The 27,348-nt window shown below is 35.2% G+C and overlaps 6 protein-coding genes across 6 annotated transcripts in view; 2 read left to right on the forward strand and 4 right to left on the reverse strand.

The window, feature by feature from the left end:
- Positions 1–325, reverse strand: part of MONOS_9946 (uncharacterized protein) — an 8,571-nt gene extending 8,246 nt beyond the window's left edge. Inside the window, exons 1-2 of the mRNA XM_067880490.1 lie at positions 141–325; positions 1–88 (exon numbers count right to left, since the gene is read on the reverse strand). The exon at positions 1–88 is cut by the window's left edge and continues 2 nt beyond it. Coding sequence (XP_067735493.1) covers positions 1–88; positions 141–219 — 167 coding nt within the window. The 5' untranslated portion in view covers positions 220–325. The remainder of the gene's footprint in view (positions 89–140) is intronic.
- Positions 326–632: 307 nt separating this feature from the next.
- On the forward strand, positions 633–2,663 carry MONOS_9945 (uncharacterized protein; the record flags this gene model as incomplete). The annotated part of the gene is made up of 2 exons (XM_067880489.1): positions 633–1,186; positions 1,288–2,663. The coding sequence occupies exons 1-2, from the start codon at positions 742–744 to the stop codon at positions 2,661–2,663; spliced, it is 1,821 nt and encodes a 606-aa protein (XP_067735494.1). The 5' UTR covers positions 633–741.
- A 7,104-nt stretch (positions 2,664–9,767) lies between these two features.
- Positions 9,768–10,934, reverse strand: MONOS_16196 (uncharacterized protein; the record flags this gene model as incomplete). Its single annotated transcript, XM_067869111.1, has 2 exons — positions 9,768–10,217; positions 10,743–10,934. 2 exons carry the CDS (start codon positions 10,932–10,934, stop codon positions 9,768–9,770), a joined length of 642 nt encoding a protein of 213 aa, XP_067735495.1.
- A 5,027-nt stretch (positions 10,935–15,961) lies between these two features.
- MONOS_14648 (uncharacterized protein) lies at positions 15,962–16,312 on the forward strand (the record flags this gene model as incomplete). Its single annotated transcript, XM_067867465.1, has 1 exon — positions 15,962–16,312. The coding sequence occupies one exon, from the start codon at positions 15,962–15,964 to the stop codon at positions 16,310–16,312; it is 351 nt and encodes a 116-aa protein (XP_067735496.1).
- Positions 16,313–18,757: 2,445 nt separating this feature from the next.
- Positions 18,758–19,915, reverse strand: MONOS_14647 (uncharacterized protein; the record flags this gene model as incomplete). The annotated part of the gene is made up of 2 exons (XM_067867464.1): positions 18,758–19,562; positions 19,683–19,915. The coding sequence occupies 2 exons, from the start codon at positions 19,913–19,915 to the stop codon at positions 18,758–18,760; spliced, it is 1,038 nt and encodes a 345-aa protein (XP_067735497.1).
- Positions 19,916–25,557: 5,642 nt separating this feature from the next.
- MONOS_14646 (uncharacterized protein) lies at positions 25,558–26,509 on the reverse strand (the record flags this gene model as incomplete). Its single annotated transcript, XM_067867463.1, has 2 exons — positions 25,558–26,067; positions 26,282–26,509. 2 exons carry the CDS (start codon positions 26,507–26,509, stop codon positions 25,558–25,560), a joined length of 738 nt encoding a protein of 245 aa, XP_067735498.1.
- Positions 26,510–27,348: the final 839 nt, after the last annotated feature.

Raw genomic sequence — 27,348 nt, forward strand, 5'->3', positions numbered from 1 at the left:
TTCTCTTTTAAAATTAAAGAATTTTGGCCAAAAGTTTGAGATAATTGGTGATTATCTTCTACAGTGATATCTTCACCATTTAAACTTTCTGGAATATCATATATTTTCAAAATATTCAATAATAACAAATAATTTCATGCCTTCCAGTTTTGACTGAAGAGGAAGTGGATGATGCACAAAAACGAAATGATCATGGTTATCAGTAAAAGTAGTTGTCATCAAATATATTGCTACAATTTAAGGAAGAAGAAGATAAGAAAGGCGAAGTTCCAAGACAAGAAAGTGTAAAATTGCCAATTTGCGGAAAAAGACCCAACAGCCCAAATCCAAACAACTTAACCTATCTATAAAGGTTAGATCTGATAAATATGTGATAAATTGAAAGATTGTTGTATGTGACTTACTAATATTAAAAAGCATATGGTGCAATCAAAAATCATTTTCTCAAAATAAGCAACCAAAACAAAAAATCTTTTATCCATATCATTTCTTGGAAATAATTATTGAACGGAGCCAAAGAAAAGATAGCTTTTAATTTTATTGCATGCAAAATGCATTTAATAACAGCAATCTTGCCCATCTTATTCAATGTTTGTTTTTATGTTTAATTCATTGTATATGCAATTGATGTGTTTTTCTTTTTTTCACTTATTGAATAAAGCTGTCATTGAGCAATGCGTAACTCAAGCACTAGAAGCTAATTTAGAAAATTTAAGAAGTTGTATAAGAATTGCTTCAGAAATGCCTTTGCCAGAACTTGAGAAAGAAATAGATGAATCTATTTGCGCAAAAATTCATCTTCTTTTAACTTCTGGATCACTTAAAACTCAAGAAAGAGATTTATTAATATATTTACTTTTGATAATTTCTTACAAAGGTTGTCAATTGGTCGATCTTTACAATAAGAACAAGTTTTATGATCTTTGGCATGCAACAGAAATCGTTCTTTATTTAATTTCAATGATAACCAAACAAAAAGCATCGCAATCTTCATTTACTGAAAATGATGTTCATTTGATATTGACTTTTTCATTTATCCACAAGCATGAAACTCTTCCTCCTCCATTATTGGAACAAATATTTTTCATATTATCAGCTCTTGCAGCGCTTCCTCTTACAACTTCCATAAATAGAGAACGCTCGGAGATGGCAATATTAGCAATTCGTTGTTTATGTGAAGATTGGAGTTTGTTCCGGTTTTTAATTAAACTTGACTTTCTTTTATGAAATTATATTTTTTTCATTATAAACCATTTTTTTTTTTTTGTTTTTAAATATGAAACTCAGGCAACTGTAATACTCTTGTCAAACTTCATTTCCAGATACCAAAGTTAGCCAGCCAATTGCTCGAAGACAGCGAAGAAAGATCTCTTCCACCCGAACTATTGATACACAAAGAAGATGATGAATCAGAATATAATCGGAGAGAAAAAAACTGCCAAATATCGAAAGAGACACTGTTCAATGCGAGTGTTATTTCGTATTGCCTGTTTGAAATAGACAGCAGGCAGATGAATGCTTTCAATTCAAAACTTCCGTTTTTTCGTGTTGTGTCATATTTGCTGGATGATGTAGAATTTGTCACTGATGAAAAGGGTTGTATTCGAATTTCTTGTTCAATGGCTGAAAATTTCAATTGTTTTTCTTCTTTCAATCAGAGCGATCTTTCAACTTCTGCATCTTCATCATCATCTTCTTCTTCTTCCTCTTCTTCTTCTTCTTCCTCTTCCTCTTCCTCTTCCTCTTCCTCTTCCTCTTCCTCTTCCTCATCTTCCTCATCTTCCTCCTCCTCTTCCTCCTCTCCTGTCAACACTCACAACATCAATGGTAATTCAACTTCTTCTTCTTCTTCTTCTCTGATTCATTCTTCTTCTCAACAAGAAAAAAGAGAGTCTTCTACGTCTCAAACTTCTTCCTTTTTCTCTCCCTCTCCCACCCTCACATCACATACCCTCTCCCTCAAACCAAATAACATCCAAATATCCTCAAGGCCAACAAATTCCCCTGTTCCCTTTCACGTTCTCACTCGCATTTCGAATGTGCTCTGGATGATTGGACTTGTTCTGAAGAGACACAATCAAATAATTCCTGATTTTTTAAGCAATTCTTCACTCTTTCGCAAAATTCTCTCTTTTTGTCTTTCTCCTCACAGATGCTTCTGCTGGAGGCTGGGAGCACATAACATTGTTTATTGTCTTGTTCAGCACATAAAAAAGGAAGAGCTGATTTGTCTGTGGAGAAACGGGGCGATTTCAGCTGTGTCCAGCTGCCTCTTGCTCGAAAATGAGTGCTGCTTTGCTGTTCAGCTCAGGGCGCTCTTTGCAATCGATGCGTTTGTCAGCAGAATGAACGAGGCAAATCACAAAAATGGAGAAGAAATTAAGAGATTCTGGTGTGAATGGAATCAAAGATGGGAGGAAGAAGGTATGGACGATGCTATGGTGGCTTACTCCCATCATCCAGAGACGACTCTTTCGTGGATGTCTGGCAGACTTGCTAATTCGGCTAGCTATAAAGTTACATCAAATCGTTTGACTTTAAGTCATGATTTTATTTGGAAGCATTTGCAGACTTTTCCTCTAGCAAATTTTTATTTAATTTTTGTTTTAATATTTGTTGCATGCCTTTTTCATGCATTGTGTAAAAATGGTCTTTTACAATAACATTTTCTTTTATTTTTCATTCAAAAGGAGGAAATTACGCCAAATGCAAACTTCATCAATAAGAATTATTTTTTGATCGAATTAATTCAAATTATAAGAATGATCAAGATTTTTGTTTTTGACTTTTTAAAGTTGTTGCAAATGTATTTTTGAAATATACACGCTTGAAAAATAAAGATTGCATATACGGTTAAGCTGAGCTAAAATGAGGGAAAGATCTTTTGTCCTTGTTGAATTAATGAATTGCATATCAATTTATTGCATATTGCACAAAGTGCATTTTTTTGGGGAAATTGTAATTGTAGCCTTTTTTCATTTTTGAGTTTGATGATAAAACTCAAATTATTATGAAAGAGTAAAATGGTTTGTTTAATTTTGTGAGAGAATATGAGATACACACACAAGTTATTGATATTGTTTTAATAATTTGTTAATTTATCTCAAAAATAGAAAGATGTCAAGAAGTCAAACGCAAAGGAGAAAATTCCAATGAGGTGTTTGAAAGAAATTACATCGAAATATTTTTGGAAGATTTTTTGAATTTTTTTGTTCATTTTTAGTAATCAAATGTTTCTTGATCATTTAAATGGTAAATTTGATTTTATTTGTTTAGAGTCAAACATAGTAATTTTGAGAAGTGATTATTTTAATTAATCATAAGAATTGGTATGAATCTTCGACATGTGGCGACCGTTTCACGCGTAAGTCTATGAGGGATTGTCAATTCGTTTTGAATAAATGGCATTCATCTCGAAAAAGTGCGCGAATATTAATTTGGCCTAACCTGGAACATTTGAGAAATCAAACTTTATTTTTTGATTTCAATAACAATTCGTTCGTTTATGTGTCCAAATACTATGCTTTATATGAATTCTAATGATATTTTTGTTATTTTTTTTTTTGAAATCTAACTTATATTGTTTGCTTGTTTATTATTCTTCTATTTTTTATTATTAGATTACTCAATTTTTTGGAAAATAATTTTGTTGTTTCTTTACCGTGATGAAGGTTTGAAAAGCGTTTTGGTTTTGATTTGAATAGAGAATGAAGCGAACATGCTTTGAAGGCTCAATTCTAATTTTTTTTTTTTTAAATTAACGATGCACCTTTTTGAAACATTATGTTTATGTTATAAGTTTTGTTTCACTCCTGGTGCAAATATTTTCCGCTATATCCAAATGATGTCAGGAGTTTATTTCATTCCTGATAGTTCTCTCCAAGTAGCGAACAATTCATTTTTGTAGTTTTTTTCTGATCGTATTATTTTTTTTTTAACTTATTTTGCATAATTTAAAATTAATTATTTTGATAGAGTTTTATGTAATTCATAGAAAATATTCGGAGAAAAATATCTTTCATGTATCTTTGTTGATAATTCGAGTGTATGCTTTAAAAACTATTGATAAAGACATAAATATTCTTTGGAAGAAAAATGCGTTTGTTTAGGATGAGAGATAATCTTTCATGTCTCTGGTTCTTTGTACAACGCAAATATTAAAAAGAAATCTTGAGTAATTTTGTCCTGTTGTGATTGGGATTATTTTATAATCAAAACAGATAAAGTTACTCATACATTTTGTTCATGTTTTGTTATATTATCACAACTAGAAATGTATTTTATTATTTTCGGTAGGATATTTCATTTTTTCTTTTCACAAATTATTATGATATATATCGTTGAATATGTATTTGTGTTAACTCTATCGCAGTTGCTGTGAATATAATTTTTTGAATTGTGAATAAATAACAGAATTTTGCGAAGCATCTGAATAATTCATTAAGTTTAAAAGACAATGATTATGAAATGAATAGTTTTATTTTTTATTTTTCCAATTCATTGCTAATATAGGGATTTTTTTATTCACTAACTGTATTGAAATATGAAACAAAGCGGTTATAAAGACAAATTGACCAAATAATATTGTAAGTTTTATTAAGTAATTTGCGGGTTAACAGATGGCATTTAATAGTAATAAAAAATGTTGAAGTATTTTATTTTTATTTTTTTAACAATTTCATTTTGCTTAATTTTATTTTTTATTTTTTTTTTTTTTAATCAAATTTTTAGAATTTATTGTACTCACTTTTGATGTGAATGTGGAAATTTAAGCTTTGACAATACCAAAAATACCAAAATTCGAAATATACATACATAAATATGTTTCAGTCCATTCAAAAGTTGAATTTGGTTTATCAAACAATCTGTGTTTGAAAATGTTTTTTTATTAACCTTTTTTTATTTTTTGGGTTGAATTCAGACGATTTATTTACAATGAAAATTTGTTTTTTCTTAATAACTATTTAATTAACAAACAAGAAGAAATAGTTTGTGTTTTGAATGAAAAAATTGGTGGAGTGTCTTGATACACAACGATACAAATTCTTGGTGTTTGTTTTTTTAAAATGTTATAGTAAAAAATTTTTGTAAAAAATTTCGTATCTGCTAACTCCTTATTTTTGTTGAAAAAAAAACAAAACCATTATCTGTCAAAAATAGATTTTTTTAAAGGAATTAATAGATAATCGAAGAAATAAATTTGTCTCAATTCACATTCAGATTCATCTATTCGATCGGCTACACCGAAAAAATCAGATCCTCCTTTTGTTTCTTTATCATTTTCATTCATATTTTCATATCACTTTCAAAAATTCATCAGTTTCAACTTTTTCTATTTTATCGAATATTTTTTAACATTTCCTGGTTTAATCACTTGCAACTTTTGAAAAAAATGTTCCAATTCAAATGTTAATGATCTTTTTATAACAAAGTTCTTCACAGAGTTCTATATGAGTGTTATTCTTTTTGAAAAGTCGCGAATGTTTAATATCTTGGTAACATAAAATTGAACCTAAGTTGGTCATTTTTGTTAACAAATCCATCAAATTTCACCATTGTGCATTTAATCACATATCCAAATAGGTTGCATATTTATGTTTGTTATATGATTTTGTTCGATGGATATGGATGATTATTTTTGAAATCATATTTTTTTGAACAAAAAATTCGATTTGATAATATCGTTTTGTATATTGATAAATGTACACAGAAAAGTGATAAATCCTATAAAGACCATCTTTGCATTTCATTTTCATCAAATATTGGCTTTTGACGCAATTGAAATGATTTTTTTATTTCAAAGATTAATTGATTCTCTTTGACAATGAATTATCAAAATAATCAGCATCCCTAAAAAAGTTATGATTTCAAAAATAATCACCCATATCAAGCAATAAATGATCTTTTTGAGTTCATTTTTATTTAACCTGGATATTAAACATTTGCGACTTTTCGAAAAAAAAAAAAAAAAAAAAAAAAAAAAAAAAAAAAAAAAAAAAAAAAAAAAAAAAAAAAAAAAAAAAAAAATCATTTGCGTTTCGAATTGTTGGACAATGTTTGCGTCTTCAAAAAGTTTGCATATAAATTCATTTTTTTTTACATCGAAAAATATTTGTTATTGCCATCTGTTAGATGATTGACACAAAATGGACAAGTTTTTGATTATCTCTTGTTATTTCATCAAAACGATTTTTTCACTTATTCATCTGTGTCAATTCTGCATTTTTATTATCTTTTTGAATGATAGATCAAATATTTGAAATCTTGATATTTTTCACGAATTATTTCAAAATGATAGAATTCTTTTGTCCCGATGAAAACATGAGATTTTTCATTTTGATTACAAGAATTATTAATTAGTGCAATTGATGGTGTGTCAGATTAAATTCAAATTCGATCACTCAAATCATATAATTTGTGTTTATTTGGATAAAAATGAATATATCAAAAAATGAGAAAAAACAAATTGCTATTTGAAAAAAAGCACTCAATAAACGAATTCATAAACAATCAATATTTCAGTTTGTTGTGGTGTTTTTTGTTGTTGGAAAATATTTTTCAATGAAAAGAAGTATTTTACTGTCTTTAATATGAATATTGAAGAAGAAGTGAAATCACAATAACCAATGGCAAAATGGGTTTGCCAATAGTTTATTTTATTTATTAAAAAAAAAAAATAAAATAAAAATAAAAACATCAAAACACTAATTCAAATAAATATCAATAATTGTTGTGAGGATTGAATATTCACAAAGATATCCACAATTATTCACGCTCCAAGAAAAATAACATTTTTGAAAAAATCAGAACAAACAAATAACTCCGTTTCGACAACAACAACAATTTACAACTCTTTCAAATTTTGATAATAGCAAACCGCAAACTCATCATTTTGTGCACAAAAATTCTCATTTCAAATTATTTTATTGTGCGGCAAATACAAAGAAAAAGAAAAACAAAGAACAGATATTTTTTTATCAATCTTTTTTCGCCTTTACCACAGAAAGCACAATCGTTCAGAAGGCAAACAGAATGAAGATGCTCACAACAAATATCATAATCTCAGTCAACGCGTTATTCCAATTTCAAACAACACTCATTCTTTCCACAAAATAATTCATGCTCTAATGAAAATCTTTTTCTTCTTCTCCTGCTGCATCGCTCACTCGTTCAAAAATAATATTCCAAAGAAAACCCAGAAAAAAAGCAATTATAAAATTTAGATTCCAATAATGATCAATCTACCATCCGTTTCATAATCATCATCGTGAATGCACACTTTACAAATATAATTCTATTCTATTTCTATTGATTTATTCTTTTGCTCACCAAAAACCCCATTGATGGCGCCATCCTCCCCAACCTCAACAGTCCATCCACTTCTCTCTCTGCCTTCAATGCATCTTTTCTTCACCAAACACGATCTTCATCAAATGCCCCTGTTGAACACATTGGAAATGAAACTCAAAGAGTGAAACTTGGAAGATTGACTTCATTCGATGAGAACAGCCATAAATTTGAATGGTGCGAATGGAATAATTCAAACGGTGGTAGTGATCATGGAGGTGCACTTAAAGTTGTTTGCACAAATGCAAATCTCACAATCACTTCTTGTTCATTTTTCAATTGTTCGAGTGGTGATCATGGTGGAGCGTTGCGTTGCGATAACCTGCTGAAAATTGACATCTCAAAATCCAATTTCACAAGCTGCTCAGCTGCTCATGGGGGAGCAAATTGCATTGCTTATCCTCAATCAAATTCTGTTTATTCATTTTCAGAAAACAGAGTTGAAAATTGTTCAATAACAAATTGGTGTGGAACCGGTTGGCTTTTTGGACTAAATTATAATCAGTTAAATTTTCAATTTGTGTTCTCCAAATGCAAGTGCATCTCAAATTCCGGTGGAGATTCAGCGGGTTCTCTCACATTCAATAATCCTCCAAGCAACAAACCAAGTCAGTATTCATTCAATGATTGCCACTTCATAAACAACAATCTGACTGCCTCTTCCACATATGGCGGCGCTGCCATTTATTTTCATTCGACTTATTCCTGGATGAATGGAATGAAATTCATCACATTCTGTTTTTTCGATGGAAACACTGCCAAAAATGGCAGAGGAAATGATGTGTTCTTCAGTGGTAATGCAATCACTCAATCCCCATTTGAGAATTGTGGATCAACAACTCCAACGGAAAGAGTGTGGAACGCAGGAACTGCTGATAATGCTGAATATAATGGCTGGCCGTAGCTTATCTTTCCTTCTCTAATTTTTCCAATGAAAAGTCTTTCTAACTTTCGTCTCTTATTTTTGCTTTCTCTATTTTCTCCTCTCCTTGCATTCTTTCTTTTCTCTCAAATTTGATAGTTTATTTCCTGAATCTCGTCATTTGCCCCTGTTTGTTTTACCGCTTCTCAAAATTACCCTCCGTTTATCCAAATACTTTCCTTCCAAAATCCAACATTCAACTCGAATCTCCTCTTCGAAACATCTCTCTTTAATCCAAAAATATCTTCAACCCTCTCAATCTCATTTCCATCTTGAATGAATCCGAGATTAACAATTTCTTTCTCTTTCCTCTTCTATTTTTTATTTTTTATTTTTTTCCTTCGGTTGTACAATTTCTCTGTTTCTTTCTCATTTCATTCATGATCTCTGATGATGAAACAAATCATGAAGAAATTCAAAATAGATGAAGTATATGTTGAGGAAATTGTTGTGTTATATGTTGTTGATGTGTTTGAAGAAGAAGAAGAAGAAGAGAAATAAATTAATGAGATAATTGAAGGCAGAGAATTGTGAAGATAAATGAAGACAAACAAAAATGAAGATGTTCGCAGAAATCGTTTAATTTCAGTTTTTTCAACATTGAGTTCATCTGGCAAATAAGATCCTCCAACCTATCCCTCTCCATCCATTCAACCATCTTCCTCCACACCCACAATCCCATCGATGGTGCCATCCTTCCCAACCTCAACAGCTAGTTCACTTCTCTCTCTGCCTTCAATGCCTCTTTCCTTCATCAAACACGATCTTCATCAAATGCTCCTGTGGTACATGTGGGAACGGAATCTCAAAGAGCGAAACCTGGAAGATTGATTTCATTCGATTTAAACAGCCATCGCTTCGAATGGTGCGAATGGGAAAACACAACTGGAGGGCCAGATCGAGGAGGAGCGCTTTATGTGGATTGCGCAAATGCTAATCTTGCAATCATATCGTGTTCATTCAACAATTGCTCATGCAATTGGGATGGCGGAGCATTGTTTTGTAATGGTTCGTTGAAGTTAACCATCATGCAGTCCAATTTCACAAGTTGTTCGGCTAAATATGGAGGAGCAGTCACCTCATGGAATCCACAATCTAATTCTGTTTGGACATTCTCTGAAAACCGAGCGGAAAGCTGTTCAATAACAAATTGGTGCGGAACTGGTTGGTATTTTCATGTATATGATATGCCATCAAATGCTCAATTCCTGTTCACAAAATGCAAGTGCATCTCAAATTCTGGTGGTGATTCTGCTGGTTCTCTCACATTCAATTGGCCTCCACAAAATAAACCAAATCAATTTTTGGTTAATGATTGCCAATTCATAAACAACAAATTGACAAGTTCATCAACTTCCAATGGTGGTGCCGCGCTGTGCTGCACAAGAACATATGATTGGATGAATGGAGTAAAATTCATCACATTCTGTTTCTTCGATGGCAACACAGCAACAAATGGCAGAGGAAACGATGTGTTCTTCAGTGGAAGCAGCATCATTCAATCTCCATTTGAGAATTGTGGCTCAACAACTTTAACAAAAAGAGTGTATAATAATGGACAAGCTGATAATACCGTGTACAATGGTTGGCTTCCAATCATCAACCAGAACAAAATAGTTTCAAATGGTGGAAGTGATGCTGATGCCTGTGGCAAAACACAGCAAAGCCCCTGTGCCACAGTGGAGTATGCCCTCGGATGCGTTGCTCCCTTCAGCGATGCCTCCCTCTCCCTTCTCGTCTCCACTTTCACTCCCACAAAGACTCTCACATTTCGTGCTCCAAATACAAAAATCACTGGAAATGGAACAACTTCCACCATCATCGCCTCCAGTGGCATTCTCCAGCCATCAAACTCACATTCACACTCATCACAATCAACATCATCTCTTTCATCCTTGTCATCATCATCAACATCTTCTTCACCAGATCCATCTGCCTCGTCTGCCCTCTTCCAACAGACCCAAGGCTCCCTCACAGTCTCTGCCCTCGCCATTGCCCACAACTCCACAAATCAAATCACCCCCATCCTCTTCCACCTCTCCGGTAACTCCCCTTCCCTCAACCTCAACACAACCACCATCACAGGAACAACCTCCATAACAATCACAACCCCCCTCTTCTTCCTCACTGCTGGCTCCCTCGCCCTCAACCACACAGCAATCACCAGTCTCCCCCTCAACAGCCAAAGCATCTTCCACCTCACCTCCCTCACAGCTCCCCTCGCTCTCAACTCCTCCAACATCACCGACATCACCTCCACTGCCACCCCCACCAGCTGTGTTCTCTCCTCTGCCACCTCCCCTGCCCTCTCCCTCTCCCTCGCCAACTGCACCATCACCAACATCAACTCAGCTCCGCAAAACCAACAGACTGCCACCAATGGCGGGTGCATCTCATTCGCCTCATCTGCTCCTGCCAACACATTTTCGGTGAGTGACACCACCTTCTCCACCTGCTCTGTGAGCGAGGATACAAGTTCTGGAGGAAGAGGCGGTGCTCTCATGGTTGAGTTCAATGAAGGCTCACAAGTGTCAGAATCCTCCTTTTCCATCGCCAACATCGTGTTTTCAGCCAACAAGGCCAGTGTCGGAAGAGATATGTATTTTGTGTGTGAATCATTTGTCGCTTCCGTGAAGGAACCCTTGTTCGCCTTCATGAGAAGCATCACTCAGAAAGACAACTCGGCTGTTGGACATGACAGAACAGAAGCATTCGGTGATTGGAATGTCGATTTGTTTATATTTCTCAACGGGCATGCAGCTGACAATGAATATGTGAATGATCATCTTGGCATCAAAGCAATGAATTGCTGGCTATCAAAGATGCCCCGCAAGAGCACACGCAATGCGATGGGTCTTCTGAAGAAGGTGCAGATCATAAGGCAGAAATCATTTCATCAGCTGACTTGTCGGTGAAAATATGCGCAAATGAATGCAAAGTCGAAGATATTTGAAGAGGAGGCACAAACACAAAAAATAAGAAATTGACTCAGAAACATTTTTGATGGATTAATCATCACATATCTGCTGTATATTTGGCTGTTTCATAGAATTTTCTGTTAAATATGCCTTTTCAAATAAATATGTTTCCTTTATCGTCTCATCTTTGATCGCATGTTGAAGGCTCGTAACATTGTCAAAATCTGAAGAACATCCAATATGACAAAATAGTTATATTTTTTATTTAACGCCATCTGACAGACTTTTTCTTGGCTAAATATAGAATCATTTCGTTGCTGTGTTAGGCCTGGCTGAAATTCAATACAAGAATGAATTTTCATTTTGCGATTATGAATAGAAAATTGATGACAATGTTTGACTTCGAATTCCACGGGAGATGCATCAGAAGAAAATTGTAACATTTTTGTTGCTCCTTGAAGAAGGCGCTGAAGAAGAACATAACGAGAATGAAAAGATTGATATTGACCCAAATAGACTTTTCACCACAAATAACATGTATGGAAATACAAATCATTCAGTTATTGATATGTTGAGAGGAGGAAATGCAAATGAAGCTATTTTTTGCTCATGTGGTATTTCTGCTCACAGAAAATGCTTAATATTTCCGAATGAGGATGCTCTGCCCCAATGTCAAGCGAGAGAAATACAATAAAAATTTAGAATAAAGTGAAGAAGAAGAAGGAAAAAGCGAAGAAGAAGGTGAAGAAGAAGGTGAAGAAGAAGGTGAAGAAGAAGGTGAAGAAGAAGGTGAAGAAGAAGGTGAAGAAGAAGGTGAAGAAGAAGGTGAAGAAGAAGAAGAAGATGCAGTTGAGAAATGAGAAAACAGTCGAACAATATTTATGATGTTGAGAATAATTTGTATGAAGTCGTTGATTGGCCGAAATGTTTCATTTAATGCATTCACTTCAGATTGGCCAGAAAAACTCAATCACAATATTTGTGACGAACAGATTGGATAAATCAATCTTGCTGTATATTCACAACTTCAGTTCACTTTCTTTCTGTGATTTCCCCTCTTTTCCCCTCAAAAATAGAAAATGTTGATTTTTCTCAATTTCCATTCCCTTCTTCCATTCAGCACACAAAATACTCAGAAAATATCAATCCCCTCCTTTTCTTCATCTTTCCCTGTCTCTTCCATAAAACATTCTTCTCCTCTCATAAAAGTTACCCCCTTTTCATATGAACATTTCTCAATTTCCCTCTTCTTTCAAGCTTTTGCCCTCTTTTCTTTCTCTTCAAAATCCATTTCCCCCATCAACAATCCGTCCTCTTTCATCATCCCCAGTCACTTCTCTATATATTTTCTACATTTTCTTCTATAAATCTCCACTTGCTCTTCTCCATCCCTCTGTCTCGGAATTTCTTCCATTCAAAAATCATTCTTGAAATATTAACATTCAAAAATATACTCAACTCCTACCCCCTGCCACAAAATTTAAACTTCCATCTCTTCTCTGCCCCATATATCTCCTGTGCCTGGTGTTGATGAGATAAACGAGATATATTTCTTTTGGCGGTTGAGAATATTATTAAAGGAGATGATCATGCCAAAAACAGAAAAAACACATCCTGACAGGCAACACAATGTGTATGGGTTGAGAAGACCCTCCAGTGAGACATACAATGTATTTTGTGGAGGTGCATTCTTTGTTGCATTTTGACCATTCTGAGACTGAAATAAAGAGATTTATTTTTTGAATGATGATGGCTGTGGAAATGAGTGTGCTTGGCAAAAAACAGTCGAAGCGCAGTTTGGCCTTTATTTATTTTTCTATATATGAATATTAACATGTTGAATGTTTTTGTGTTGTTTTCAGGGCAGGAGGTGGAAAAGAATGAAAATGAATGAAATGTTTATATCTCGTTGTGCAGGGTGACTATGGAGTTGGGTGAGCGAATTCATATGGAAAGTGCCCAGGATGAAGGGATTGGGAAGGGAATTGGAGATGATATTTTCAGACGAAAAACGGGATATTTTTCAATGATGAGGATGGAATTTGAGCAGAATGCATAAATCTCACATTTTTCAGCAGAGCAATAAATCGATGCATTTGATGGAGAAATGACTGATGAAAAGGATGATTTGCGAATCAGATGATGAAACACTTGATAAAGGAAGGAATAATGAATTTTTATTGGAGGGAAACAGTTGCCTAGGGGGAAAAGGTTGGAAAATACTTATAGAAATGGTAAGAAGGTTTGTTGTCGTAATATTTTTGAAGTAATTATTATTATTATTTTTAAGAATGCTGAAAGGATGAGGGATTAGATCGCTTTGAAGAAGAAAGAGAAAAGTGGGGAAGGAAGAATAAAGACGGACAGATGAAATGCGAGATATTTCGAAGATGGCTTGCATTGTGCTTTGGCGAAGAATTATTTTTGAGGAAAGATGATTTTTTGTGAAAGAAGAAAAGATGGAATGAAAAAGGAATTGCTCAATATTTCCTATTTTTAGATGGAAAGAGAGAAAGAGATTGAGCTGAAAGTGAAAAAGTATTCAAAGGTTTCTCCTCTGCAGAAGAAAAAGGGATAGAAGACGAGAATTTCAATGAATTTCTCCGTTGGTATTAATTGACACTCAACTTCACAGTTTTCAACAATCAATCGTCTTATTCGATTCTTTCATCATCATCATTACCATCATCTTCTTCTTCCTCTTCTTCAAACACATCGTCAACATTTCGCACAGCTTCTTCTTCTTCTTCTTCTTCTTCTTCTTCTTCTTCTTCTCCTTCTTCTTCTTCTTCTTCTCCTTCTTCTTCTTCTTCTTCTTCTTCTTCTTCTTCTTCTTCTTCTTCTTCTTCTTCTTCTTCTTCTTCTTCTTCTTCTTCTTCTTCTTCTTCTTCTTCAGATACATCATCGACATTTCGCACAGCTTCTTCTTCTTCTTTATCATCATTCATATTATCTGATTGGATTTCTTCAAATTCTGCATCTGCACCAGAGATTAAGAGAGAAATGAAAAGGAAACAAGGAAATGTATTGATGAAGGAAAAAATAACAAATAAAAATAAGAAAAAGAAAGAGAAAGAAATTCTTGAACAAGGGTTCATGCTTGATGGAAATGAGATCGAGAGGGTTAAAGAGATTTTTGACAGAAAGGAAGAAGATGCGTGAATGAAAGGAAGAATAAAGGAAAGAAGAGGAGAATGCGGCAGGATGTTGGATTTGTGAAGAGATGGAAAGAGAAAGAAATATGAAGAAATGGACTTGGATGAGCAGTGGAAGATGTTTGAGATTCAAAACAAGAAACAAGGGAAGATGATGAAATGCAGAAGAAATCAAAAATATGTTAAGAGAAGAAAACAGAAAAGGCAAAAATGCTTGGAAAAGAGAAGATAGTGAGAAAGAAATTCCATTGGAAGAACATGAAAAGAAAAGCCAGAGCCTGTCATTTTTCTCAACGTTGTCAGCAGTACCAGCTTTCCACACTCTTTTTGTTGGGGTTGTTGAACCACAATTCTCAAACGGAGATTGAGCTATGGAATTACCACTGAAGAACACATCGTTTCCTCTTCCATTTTTGGCAGTGTTTCCATCGAAAAAACAGAATGTGATGAATCTCATATTGTTCATCCAAGAGTAAGTTGAATAGAAGAAAATGGCAGCGCCGCCATAAGATGTGGAAGCAGAAAGATTGTTATTAATGAACTGACATACAACGATTGAAAATTGATTTGGTTTATTATTTGGAGGATATGAAAATGTCAGAGAACCAGCAGAATCTTTTCCAGAATTTGCGATACACCAACATTTGGAAAACAGGAATTGGGCATTTGTTGGAGTTCCTTCAAGCGCAAAATACCAGCCAGTTCCACACCAACCTGATATTGAACAATTTTCCACTCTATTTTCTGAGAATACCCAAACAGAATTTGATTGTGGCCAAGCTATGCAAGTTGCTCCTCCATGAGCAGCTGAGCAGCTTGTGAAATTGGATTTTGAGATGTCAATTTTCAGCAGGTTATCGCAACGCAACGCTCCACCATGATCACCACTCGAACAATTGAAAAATGAACAAGAAGTGATTGTGAGATTTGCATTTGTGCAAACAACTTTAAGTGCACCTCCATGATCACTACCACCGTTTGAATTATTCCATTCGCACCATTCAAATTGATAGCTGTTCAATTCAGAAAAACCCAACCTTCCAGGTGATTTTCTGTGAGTTTCATTTCCTTCATATGCAACAGCAGCATTTGATGAAGAGCGTATTTGGTGGAGAAAAGAAACATTGAAGGCAGAGAGAGAAGTGGCAGGGCTGTTGAGGTTGGGGAGGATGGCGCCATCGATGGGGTTGTGAGTGTGGAGGAAGAGGGATGAGTGGATGGAAAGGGATGAGTGAAGAGAGAAGGAGGGGATTGTATTGGTGTTGGTGTTGGTGGAAGAGGAATAAGAGGAAGAAGTGGTTGAGGTGAATGGGTTGAGTGAGTGGGAGGGAAGGGATGGAAGAGATGGATGGGATTGGGGAGATGAGATGTTGGAGAAGAGGGTGTTTGAGAGATGGAGATTGAGGTGGATTTGGAGATGGGGATGGAATTGGTGATGGTTATGGAGAGGGGAAGAGGAAGAGGAAATGGAAGGGGAAAGGGAAGGGGAAGGGGAAGAAAAAGAAGAGGATGTGGATGAGGATGAGGATGATGAAGGAGAAGGGGAAAGGGAAGGGGAAGGAGAAGGGGAAGGGGAAGAGAGGGAAGAAGGAGAAAAAAGGAAAGGCTGGACGAGGGAGATGAAGGAGGAGAAAGAGGAGTGGGAGATGGAGAATGAGGCAGGGATTGGGGAGTGGGCATTATGGAGGAGATTGTTTGGGATGGAGAAGAGGGGGAAGGAGAAGATGGCAGGTTGGTGGGTGGTGAGGGAGAAGTTTGTGAGGGCGAGGGAGGCATGGGCAGAGAGGAAGAGGGGGCATTGGTGGTGGTGGTGGCTGTTGGTGAGGGAAAGTGGGTGGATGGTGCAAGTGGAGGAGCAGATGGAGGCAGCTGAGTGGTGCTGGGCAGTGAGGAGTGGACAGCCACTGAGAGGGATGAGGTTGAGATGGGTCACACACAAGGAGGTGTTGATGAGGGCGAGGCTTGTCTGAGCGCCACAGATGTGATTTCCCGATGCATGTTCCACCTTGTCTGAGTGAGCGCCTCTGATGATGCTGTTTGCGATATTCTCTCCACGAACCAGATTTATGGTGAGGAATGCGACGAGTATCTGAGCTAATAACGTGATCCTAATCATTTTTAAACTGTTGTGCAATTTGATTGGAATGAATATGAATGAAGGCTTAATTGGCGGAGAGGGGAGAGATGCAATGTGAAGTGAAAATCGAAGAGGAAATCTTGTGAATCGTTGATAATTATCTGAAATTATCTTCTTTTGTGTACATGGACAACTATTTGTATTTCTGTTGCTTTCGTTTCTCTCGTGTGCGCTCAAATTTTTGTTTTAGATGTTAAATAGATTTTTTTTAATCAAAGAGTTTTCCAATAAAATATTTTGTTTGATGAATTGCATGATATTTTATTTTCACAAATAATACTCAAAGGCATTCTCCATTGACTTGAGAAATGTTAAAAACAAAATGTATTGGGGAACAATTATGTGAAGAATAATCGCTCTCAAGGTTATCATTCATTTCAATCAACTTTCCAATTTCTGACAAATGATCGATCATGGAAGATATATGAGTTCAACCAAACAAAATGAACTGAATTGTTATTTTTCTTTTTGTCATTCAAAAGTCAAAATAAAATAATCTGACATAAGAAAAACACAACTTTTTTTATTGAAACCAATTTTAAACAAATTGTCCAAAAATGAGAAAAATCAGACATTTTGTTTTTATTACGACCATTCTATCAACTATTAACAAATAATAATTATTTCTTTTTTTGAAATTGTTTTTTGTCTTCTTATCCAATTTTCAATTTCCATTTTCACGATTAAAAAACCTCTCTTTCATTCAAATGAAAAAAGAATTATATTTCTTAAAATATGGCATTCAAGAAATGGGAGATTGCTTTTGATAAAAATAAACATTTTGTTTATTGTGTGGATTATAGACTTGTTTCAACTTCTGAAATGTTTCAATTCACAATTGATTCCTCAATGAAAAGATATTGTTTGTAAAAAAAAAAAAAAAGATGAAGTTTGTGAACGATTAATTCCATATGAAAATATGACATTGAGTTTAACATCCACCTATTCTCAATTAAAAAAATTTAATAAAGATTCTTCAATAGAAAGTGACTGATTTTCAAAATATCGATCGAAAATAGTGCTAAGTGGAATAAAGATTTTCTTTTGTTTTTCTTGTTTATTAATCAATAATGTTTCAATCGAAAAGATGAAAATTCAATAAGACTGAACAAGATTATCCATTGAATCATAACTGTTCATAATCGCATTGAGTTATGAATTTATTTTTGTGACGATGTCCGATTGTGATTATATTTGATGGTGTTTCATAAAGAAAAAATAAGATAATTAATGAATATCTAAATAGAATAAGTGCTCGATTTTCAATTGCCAGAACAAATTTGATTGAAAAGAAATATCTTTTTTTCTTTTTTCCACCACATTTTTGAGAGATATGCATTTGGAAAATATTTATCAGAAAATCGGTTGTTCAAAGAAAACTCTCACATTCAACATATTTGATTCGATAAAGAATATCTGACCATGCTCATCAATTTCCCCGAAATGAAAATGAAAAAGTTACTCAATGTTTGTTCCAAGAAAAATAAAATAATGTAAGATAATTATTTCATCACACGAAAGAATATCACACTATAACATATTCAATTTTGTTTCAAGAACTAATTGGTGAAAAAATGACGTTGTGGAAATGTCTTCGAAAGAACTCAAATCAAACCGTGCAACTGGATCTTCTCAACAAAAAAATTGGAAATCCGAAATATCACCGAATATTTTGTCACTGTTTCTTTCAATGAGTCAGAAAATCAGGCATAGGTCTAAATTGTACCAGTAGTGATTTTAACATTCTCTAATGAATAACAGTTCTATTATTGATTGTCATAATTTATTAACACTGTATTATCGAAAAAATTTGAAAAATCTTATCTTCAAAATGAAAACAAAAATTATTGATCAAACCCATAAAAATTTTTGTTCATTTTTCATTTTGTGTTTTGTGACGTATAAGAGCTATGTTTTGGATATTTTCTACATTCATTGTTTTGTTGTATTTTTCACATTACAACCTCTTTTTTAAAAAGAACAAATCAGAATGATGTTGAAAATTTTCTTTTAAAATACAAATTACGAAATTTAAAATAAATGCATTGAATTATATACGAAACATCACAACTATTCTAATAAAGTTTTTATCTTTATTCAGAAAAATATATCCGAAATAATTCAATTTCACTCCGTCTTTCGAAATTGATGTTCCAATTCGAGCTTTGATTGTTGATGTTTCCAACACTTCCTTAATCCCACCTCCATTCCCATTCACACACTCACATTCTTCAATCGTTGTGTTGCTCACCACAAATGTCTCTTTTCCGTTTTCACTTCATGCCATCACGACTCCATCTCCTCCTGTTATCCGATTCACATTCCGAATTGTCACATTCCCCAGCAAACTCTCTCCTGATGTTGATTCTTCTGTTGATGGCTCTTCGAACAGAGGTTGGCTCATTTTCATATTTTTTATCTCAACATCACTCATCCTCAACTGAGACAGTGCCATCACAAATATCGATGCTGATATTTCTCTCTCTCCATTAACACTTGAAAAGATCAGCACATCTTCCAATGAAAGAGTCCCACTTCCCACAGACACCACAAACACACTCGGTGAAGAAGGGCTTGCATTTGAGTTACAATCAACCTTCATGTGCAATAAACCAAGATGACCTGTTGACACACTGAATAGCGCTCCAGTTGATGAAAGTGCACCTGTTCCAATCGAACTCTTATCTTTGCCTCTCCCAATGACTGAAATCTTCTGTGCTCCAATATCAATTGTTGACGTCTCGTTTTGATGATTCCCTTCCATCAGCGTGATTGACAAGCTTATCTGCACCTCACACATCTCAAACGCCTTCTTCACTGTCAGACACGGATTTGATTCATTCATCCCACACAACTCAATATTATCATCTCCACCAACAGAAACATAAATCGTCTTATCCTTCAGCCAATCCCTTTTTGATGTTTGGTCATATATCCAGGTACCTGATGGATTATACGCATAGCACATTCTCTTATCATCTGTATTTGTCGTGTAGCATTCATAGAACGGGTTAATTGATGATAAATACAAATTATATGCATCTACAAAATAGGCATCATGCCCATATGGAGTGGAGGTTGTTCTGCATTTGCATTCATGGAAGAACAAATAATAACAATAAATTTTATCATTTGGTGCTGTTGCTCCATTTGGATGAAAATATAATCCTCCTCCATACCTCATTGCTGAACATCAGATAAACTGAATGCTCCTCATTTTGAATTGAGTAATTGGAATGTTAATACAGCGCATTCCTCCACCATCATTTCCAGTAACCGAGCATGAAGTGAAACTGCAGTCAAACACACACGCACTCTCTCCTCCTCCATTTTCTGTTGGAATGCATCCTGACCCTGAAACCTGAAAATTATCAAGATTAAGCCCTCCTCCATAGCTATTTGCTTCACAATCCTGGAATTCACACCCGCTGATCATAACACACGATGAATTTGCATAAATGCGCATTCCTCCTCCTCCATGAGTTTTTGTGGAACATGAGTTGAACGAATTGTTTCAACAGATATAATATTTGCACACATAACCCCCCCTCCATCCCAATAAGCATTGCAATCATTGAATGAGCAGTGCTTAATTGAAGCCGATGCGCTTGATTGACCATCCATGCAGATTGCCTGCCACTTGATTCACCAACTGTGAATGAATTTTCTGTTCCTGTTGTCTCTGATCCGTTTCATTCACTCCAAAATAAATGAATATGCTTCGCTTAGAGATTCTCTCTCTTAAAAATTTCTGATTATCAAGTTAGCATCATTCTTCGAACTTTATTTGAGCACAACCTATGCGAAGCAAGATGTTAAAAATAAATTTATGAAACATGTAGGTTAGTATAATTTGATAATGGAAATTAAATTGAAAATAGCATAACTGTTGCAATACGTCACAAAACACAAAATGAAAAATGAACAAAAATTTTTATGGGTTTGATCAATAATTTTTGTTTTCATTTTGAAGATAAGATTTTTCAAATTTTTTCGATAATACAGTGTTAATAAATTATGACAATCAATAATAGAACTGTTATTCATTAGAGAATGTTAAAATCACTACTGGTACAATTTAGACCTATGCCGAAAATCATTTGTTGTAATGAATTCCAAAAAAATGATAATTTTTGTTTTGATTCTGAAAATTCTGGGTTATTATTTTTGAAAACAAAAATCTTTTGTGTTGTTCATTATTTCGAAATACAATGATGCTGATTGATGAATTTTCATCAAAATGTCTCAAACTTTGAAAATATTCTTATTTCATTCATCTCCCATTAAAGAAAAACAACGATGAGTGTTTGTTTCATCAACAAAACCTTTTCAATGAAATTCAAACTCTTCAGATTATTGTTCAATTCGAAAATAATCACAAAAGAAACATGAAATCAAAAATAATCACCCATACCAAGAATAAATAACATTTGGCGAACAAAACATTTCACTAAACTGTTTTTGATTCAATTTTGTTTCATTATGAGACATCCGTTGTGGTGTTTTTATTGATTACAGAAATATGGAATACTATTTCAATTTGAAAATTGAAGAGTTTTCACCGTTCTTTCAGAATGCTTTTTTTTATTTCACTCTTTCATTGCATTCAAAAAACTTAAAAGTGATAGCAAATTTGGATAATTTGAAAAAAAAATGATCATATTTAACTTTAAGCAAATACAGAACTTTGTTTTTAATTCGTTTCAAAATGAAAAATAAAATATTGCTTTATAAAATCAATTTTTCATTGTCTAGTTGCAAAATAACACTGATAATAATGGAACCTGAGGAGACATAATAAAAGAAGTACATTCTTAACAAAATAGGCATTTTCGATTGAACTAAAAATAATTCAAAAAACAATTCAAAAGGTATTTTGATGAGTGGGTTAAAAATAAAATAAATGATTTTTCTATTCTTTGTTTGAATAGAAAGGATTAAATCATCAGAAGATCTGACAAAAAGTGAAATTATAAAAAAATGAATATTTTCCATCAATGATATTTCTTTTTAAATAGTTTTGAAAAATAATAATTTGCAGCCACAACATAAAAAAACAAATAAATGCTGTTGAAAATATTCATATAAAACAAATTCAAAAATTTTAAATAGATTTCTGAAAATTTTCAGTTGTTGTACTCTTTCTCATTTAATATCTCTATTCCCATCCACTCAACCATCTTCCTCCACACCCACAACCCCATTGATGGTGCCATCCTCCCCAACCTCAACAGCCCCTCCACTTCTCTCTCTGCCTTCAACACTTCTTTTCTTCACCAAACTCGATCTTCATCAAATGATCCCGTTAAATATATTGGATCTGAATCTCAAAGAAAGGAATTAAGTAGATTGCCATTTACTGATTTGAATAGCTATCTCTTTGAGTGGTGCGAATGGAATTATTCAAATGGTGGTTCTTCATCTGGTGGTGCTCTTTATGTTTATTGCACAAATGCAAATCTCACAATCACTTCTTGTTCATTCAATAATTGTTCAAATACAAATCACGGTGGAGCGTTATACAGTTACAGTTTACAGAATGTGAACATCGCTAAATCCAATTTCACAAACTGTTCGGCACTACATGGAGGCGCAATTTGTATTGATGGTCAAAAATCATCTTCTGTTTATTCATTCTCAGATAATAGAGTTGAAGGTTGTAAAATAACGGGCATTTATGGAACTGGTTGGTATTTCTGGATCTATAACATGACCTCAGCAAGTCAATTCCTGTTCACCAAATGCAAGTGCATTTCAAATTCTGGTGGTGATTCTGCTGGTTCTCTCACATTCAATTCCCCTCCAACCAATAAGCCAAATCAATTTTTAGTTAATGATTGTCAGTTCTTAAACAATAAATTGACATCAAATTCAACTTCATGGGGAGGTGCTGCAATGTTTTTCAGAGACACATATTCCTGGATGAATGGAATGAAATTCATCACTTTTTGTTTCTTCGATGGCAACACTGCCAAAAATGGCAGGGGCAATGATGTGTTTTTCAATGGCAGCAGCATCACCCAATCCCCATTCAATCAGTGCGGGTCAACAACAGAATCAAATAGAGTGTGGAATGCAGGAACTGCTGATGATGTTGAGTTCAACAAATGGCTTCCTCTCATAACAACTTTCAAAATCGTGTCAAATAATGGGATAAACACCGATCTCTGCGGAATCACACAACTCAGTCCATGCAAAACAATAGAACATGCTCTTGTTCGCATGACAGATCCCCAAGACGCCTCCCTCACCCTCCTCAGTTCAACATTTGTTCCCATTCAAACACTCACTTTCAGCGCAGTTGACACCATAATCACTGAAACCAATGAACTTTATCTGATTCTCATATAAATTCTTTCATTTTCTCATTTTTGACCATTTTCCATATCAGAGAAATATCCTATACCTATCATCTTCTTTTCATAAGAAGTTTGTTTTTTTTCAAAATCCTCAACGTCAGCTCAAATAAAAGCATTTCTTTGTCATTTTCAATTTGATTTCGCTTCTTCATCAAATACAAATTCCGCTTGTTTCCTAAAGGAATCATCTATTTCTTCTCTTCAAATTGCATTTCTTCAATCATATCAGCAAGCTTTTCAAAACTTTCAATTTCTTTTATTATTCCCATTTCTCCTTTTTTGAGCGCTGCAGACGCACATATTTCATATAATTTCTCTTCAAATATGCCTTTTCCTCAAAATTGCTTTCTCTCTTTGTTTCATTTTCAACTATTTGTTGTGATTTTGATGTTGTGAAATCTCTCAAAGATCATTTACATCATCGTTCGTTCTAAATAACGTCTTCTGCCCTGCTCCTTCTATTTTCTGTGAATTCTTTCAGCTTCCAAAATAATAATTCAGATTTAATTTCTATTTTTTATTGTGCACTTTGTGGTCGGCTTTTCTCGATAGGATTTAGAATCATTTCCTTTGTAAAATAATTTCCGATGATATTCCGTGATTGAATGAATATTTCTTTTGAATTTCCAAATTGATGCAGAAGGCGAAGACTTCCTTCCAATCTGAGAGTTGTTGAATGAAATGAAAAAAACAGTTTAATTTTTGTTGTTCATCGAAGAAAGCGTTGAAGAACATTTGAATGAAAAGACAAATTTTTTTCTCATCAGAATAATGAATGAAACAAGAAAAGAAGGCGTATGTGGTGAATGACGTTGAGAGGAAGAAATGTGAATGATAAAATTTTCGTTTCAATTTTGCGTAACTGATTGAACAGCTTAAATGTATTATAAGGTCGATGTTCCGATCCAATGCAAAGTTAGTGAATATGGCATTGAAAAAGTTGAAGATAATGGTGAAGATTTAGCAGTTCGTTGGAAAGAAGAAGAAGAAGAAGAAGAAGAAGTTGAAGAATTTGAAGAAGATGAAGATGTTGAAGAAGATAAGATGAATGAGAGATGAACAATCAGTTAAATAATTTTTCTGAAGAAGATGATGAAAATGACTTGTATGATGTTGTCAGTTGGTTAAATGTCACATTTGATAAGTTGACTTCGAAAGGAATATAAAACCCCAATCACAAATTATATTGGCCAATTCGCATTAATCTGTCAATGAAAACTGATATCCTCAGTTCATTTGCAAACTTTGTGTGATTGCCTCTTCTTTCTCTTCAAAAACAAAAAACAATCATGTTTGTCTGTTGGCTCTGAAAATACAAAAAGCATGAAAAGAAGATATAAGAACGAAGAAGAATAAGACGAAGATGAAAAGGCAGCAGAAGAAAAAGAAGATAAAGAAAAAATTGGAGGAAGGTGAAGTATACGATGCAGAAGAAGACTGTTTTGTTTGCTTTGAGGTTGATGGTGATGAATGAGTGACAAAGACGAAGACGAAGACGAAGGCGAAGGCGAAGGCGAAGGCGAAGAAGAAGAAGAAGAATATAAAAGAGTCGAAGAAGATGAAGAAGATAAAACGAAATGAAATCAATTCGTCCAAAAAGCCTTTTTTCATCATGAGAATAATGAATGAAAAATGAAATAAGATGAGCTCAACAATTGATCAGTCGAGATGAAGGGAAGAAAATGAAGCAATTTTCGGTTCAAATTAGCATCTCTGCTGATTTGGATGAATGGATGCATCAGAAGGTCGATTGCCGACCGAGAAGGAAGTGAGATGAAATTTGCAAAAACAATGCAGAAGTTGAAGAACACCAAAAAGGAAGAAAAAAAGGCGGAAACGAAGGAGAAAAAGGTTAAGATCACAACGAAGAAGAATGAAAAAAAGGCAAAGAAGAAGGCAAAGAAGAGACAGAGGAGTGAATGTCCCAAAGGCAGAGGAAGATTGGATTGTTTGAGAAGATGAATTGGATGGGGATGCAGAAAGCAGTGAAGAAGAACATGAAACAGAAGAAGAAGAAGAAGAAAGAAAGAAAGAAGAAAAGAAGGCATTGAAGATAATCTTGCTTCTTTTGATGTTGAAATTGGTGATAAACTGGACGAGGAAGAAGAAAGAAAGAAGAAGATGAAGATTTCGGAGAAATAGAACCCATCAAAGAAATATAATCAATATTTCCGTTTCTGCTTTTCCCTTTCCTCTTTCACAGTCCAATCATCAATCATCAATCCAATTTTCTCCTTCTCCTTCCTCTTCTCTGAATATTCTTCTTCTCTCTGAATATACCTTCTTCTTCTTTTCCTTCTTCATATTAAAATTGCTCTTCTGCTATTTCTCTGCTCCTTTTTCTTTCTCATTTCCTTTTGATCCAGTTTCTTTTTCATTTCTCAACTCTCCCTAAAAACTATCATTGCTCATCAGACAGCAAACATTTGGGTGTGGCTGAGTCAAACGAAGATAATCATCCGAATGGAGACATGAAACAGACTGTGATTGAAGATGATGTTGATGGAGGAGAAAATGAGGATATTCATGATGGTGATAAAAATGCTGAGGAAAATTAAAGCGAAGAAGATGAAGAGGAGGAAGAGGAAGAGGAGGAAGAGGCAGTGCATCTGAAGAGTGTGGAGGCGGAGAAGGCATCTGTACACATATGAGCAACCAGAGCCTTCACAAGTGCTCCAAAAGGGGGATCTTCGACAGCATCTGCGTGTGGTAGACACTCTCAAACTGTGTGTGCTGCCAGATAGAAACAATTGCAATCACAATCACAATCACTCGAATTCGAGATCATATATGAAGAGGAATATGAAAAAGAAGAAGAAGAAGAAGATGATGATGTTAAAGGAATTTGTTTGCATTCTTCTTGTTGCATCGTGACAGAAGCACTGCTGCTTGGAAGCTCAAAACGAGGCTGACTCCTAACATTCAATGCATTTGAAGTAGATGAAGGTGAAGATGGCGAAGAAGGAGAAGATGGTGAGGAATGAGGAGGAGAAGTGGATGAATGGAGGGAATCTGAAGGAAAATGAGATTGTGGTTGTGATGAGCGAGCATCATCCTTCTTCTCCTTCTCATTCCCTTTCCCAAAATTTCGAATGCCATTATGCCGACCAAGAAGACGATTATTTGTCGCTCCTCTCTTCCCTTCCCCTCCTTCTTCCCTCTGTTCTCCCAAAGGTGGCAGAAGAGGCAGAGTTTCTTCCCCACAAAATGATCCAGGCAACTTTTCAGTCTAACCAAATGTGTCACACAATTCATCCCCAGTCATATTCTTTAACTGCTTTTGTATGTTCCTTTGGCTTTTGAGGGTATTGGAATGCTTTGTTGTGTGTGTCTTTTCCCAATCATTTATCATCTCTTTCTTCCTCTTCCTTCTCAAAATCAATCGAACTACCCTCTCTCCCTGATTCCTCATTCATCTCTAAACCACTTTTCGACATTTCCACCTGTTCCTCATCTTTTCCCACTTCCTCTGCACTTCCATCTGAAGCTAAACCCAAAGACCCGTCTGCTGCTTCTTCTTCTGCTGCTCTTCTGTTCTCCTGTTGGATGCCATCAGATGGAGAAGAACTGCACACTTCTGGTTCCACTGAATGCAACTTGTCCGCCTCAGCCTCTGCCTTCACAAACCTCAGCCCACTCAGCCCAAGCTCCTCCACAATCAAAGGCGCCATCGCTTCTTACTGCTTCCCCTGGTTATCTTTGATTTTCTCCACAAACTCTCTGTGCGCTGTCGGATACCCGCCTTTCTCCTCATTCCCATCACCTCCCTCTGCCTCTTCCCGCTCCTCCAGAACTGCCAGCGCAATCGCTGCTGGAGACAGAACCACATCCTCCATCCTCAGCCCCGCTGCCGACAGCCCCTTTTCCACAATCTCCCCCACTTTACACACTGCAACCTCTCACCCTATCACTTCATCGTCCAGCTTCACCACCACACGCCTCGACTGCAGCGATCGCGAAGCCAGAAGCAATGTTATAAACAGATCGCATTCACATCTGCCGCTGCAAAGATCCGCTTGCTCCCCGACTTCGTGCCCACCGACGCTGCAAGCGAAGGAAGCGGTGCCACCAGCGGAACCGAAAGCATCGCTGAAAGCGCCACACCGTACGCACACACAACACCTCCATACAGCACCGACCTCCGCGCCACAACAAATCATTCGAAGCGTCTGTTGCTCCTTCAGTAACGACTGTCTGTGATTTTCATACACACCAGCCGCCTCTCGATATTGTCCATCGCTCCTGCCGAAGTGAATGATGCTGCCACTGCCGAAGCATCCGAAGGGTCAATCACATGTGCTGATGATGGCTGCTCATTCTCTGAAGATTTCTTCTCTTCGCTTCTCCGCCTCCGGAATGGCGAAATTGATCAGCATGCAGCTCCAGTTGAAGAAGACGAAGAAGACGAAGGCGCTGAGCGAAGAGGCGACTGCTGCTCTGCCCCGGCCACAAGAAGCTGTTTTAAATAGGCTTTCGTGTCATACAACAGCTCCAATGGAAATACAAACAC

The sequence above is a fragment of the Monocercomonoides exilis genome (assembly GCF_001643675.1).
Source record: "Monocercomonoides exilis strain PA203 chromosome Unknown scaffold3-2548433, whole genome shotgun sequence".
NCBI lineage: Eukaryota > Preaxostyla > Oxymonadida > Polymastigidae > Monocercomonoides > Monocercomonoides exilis.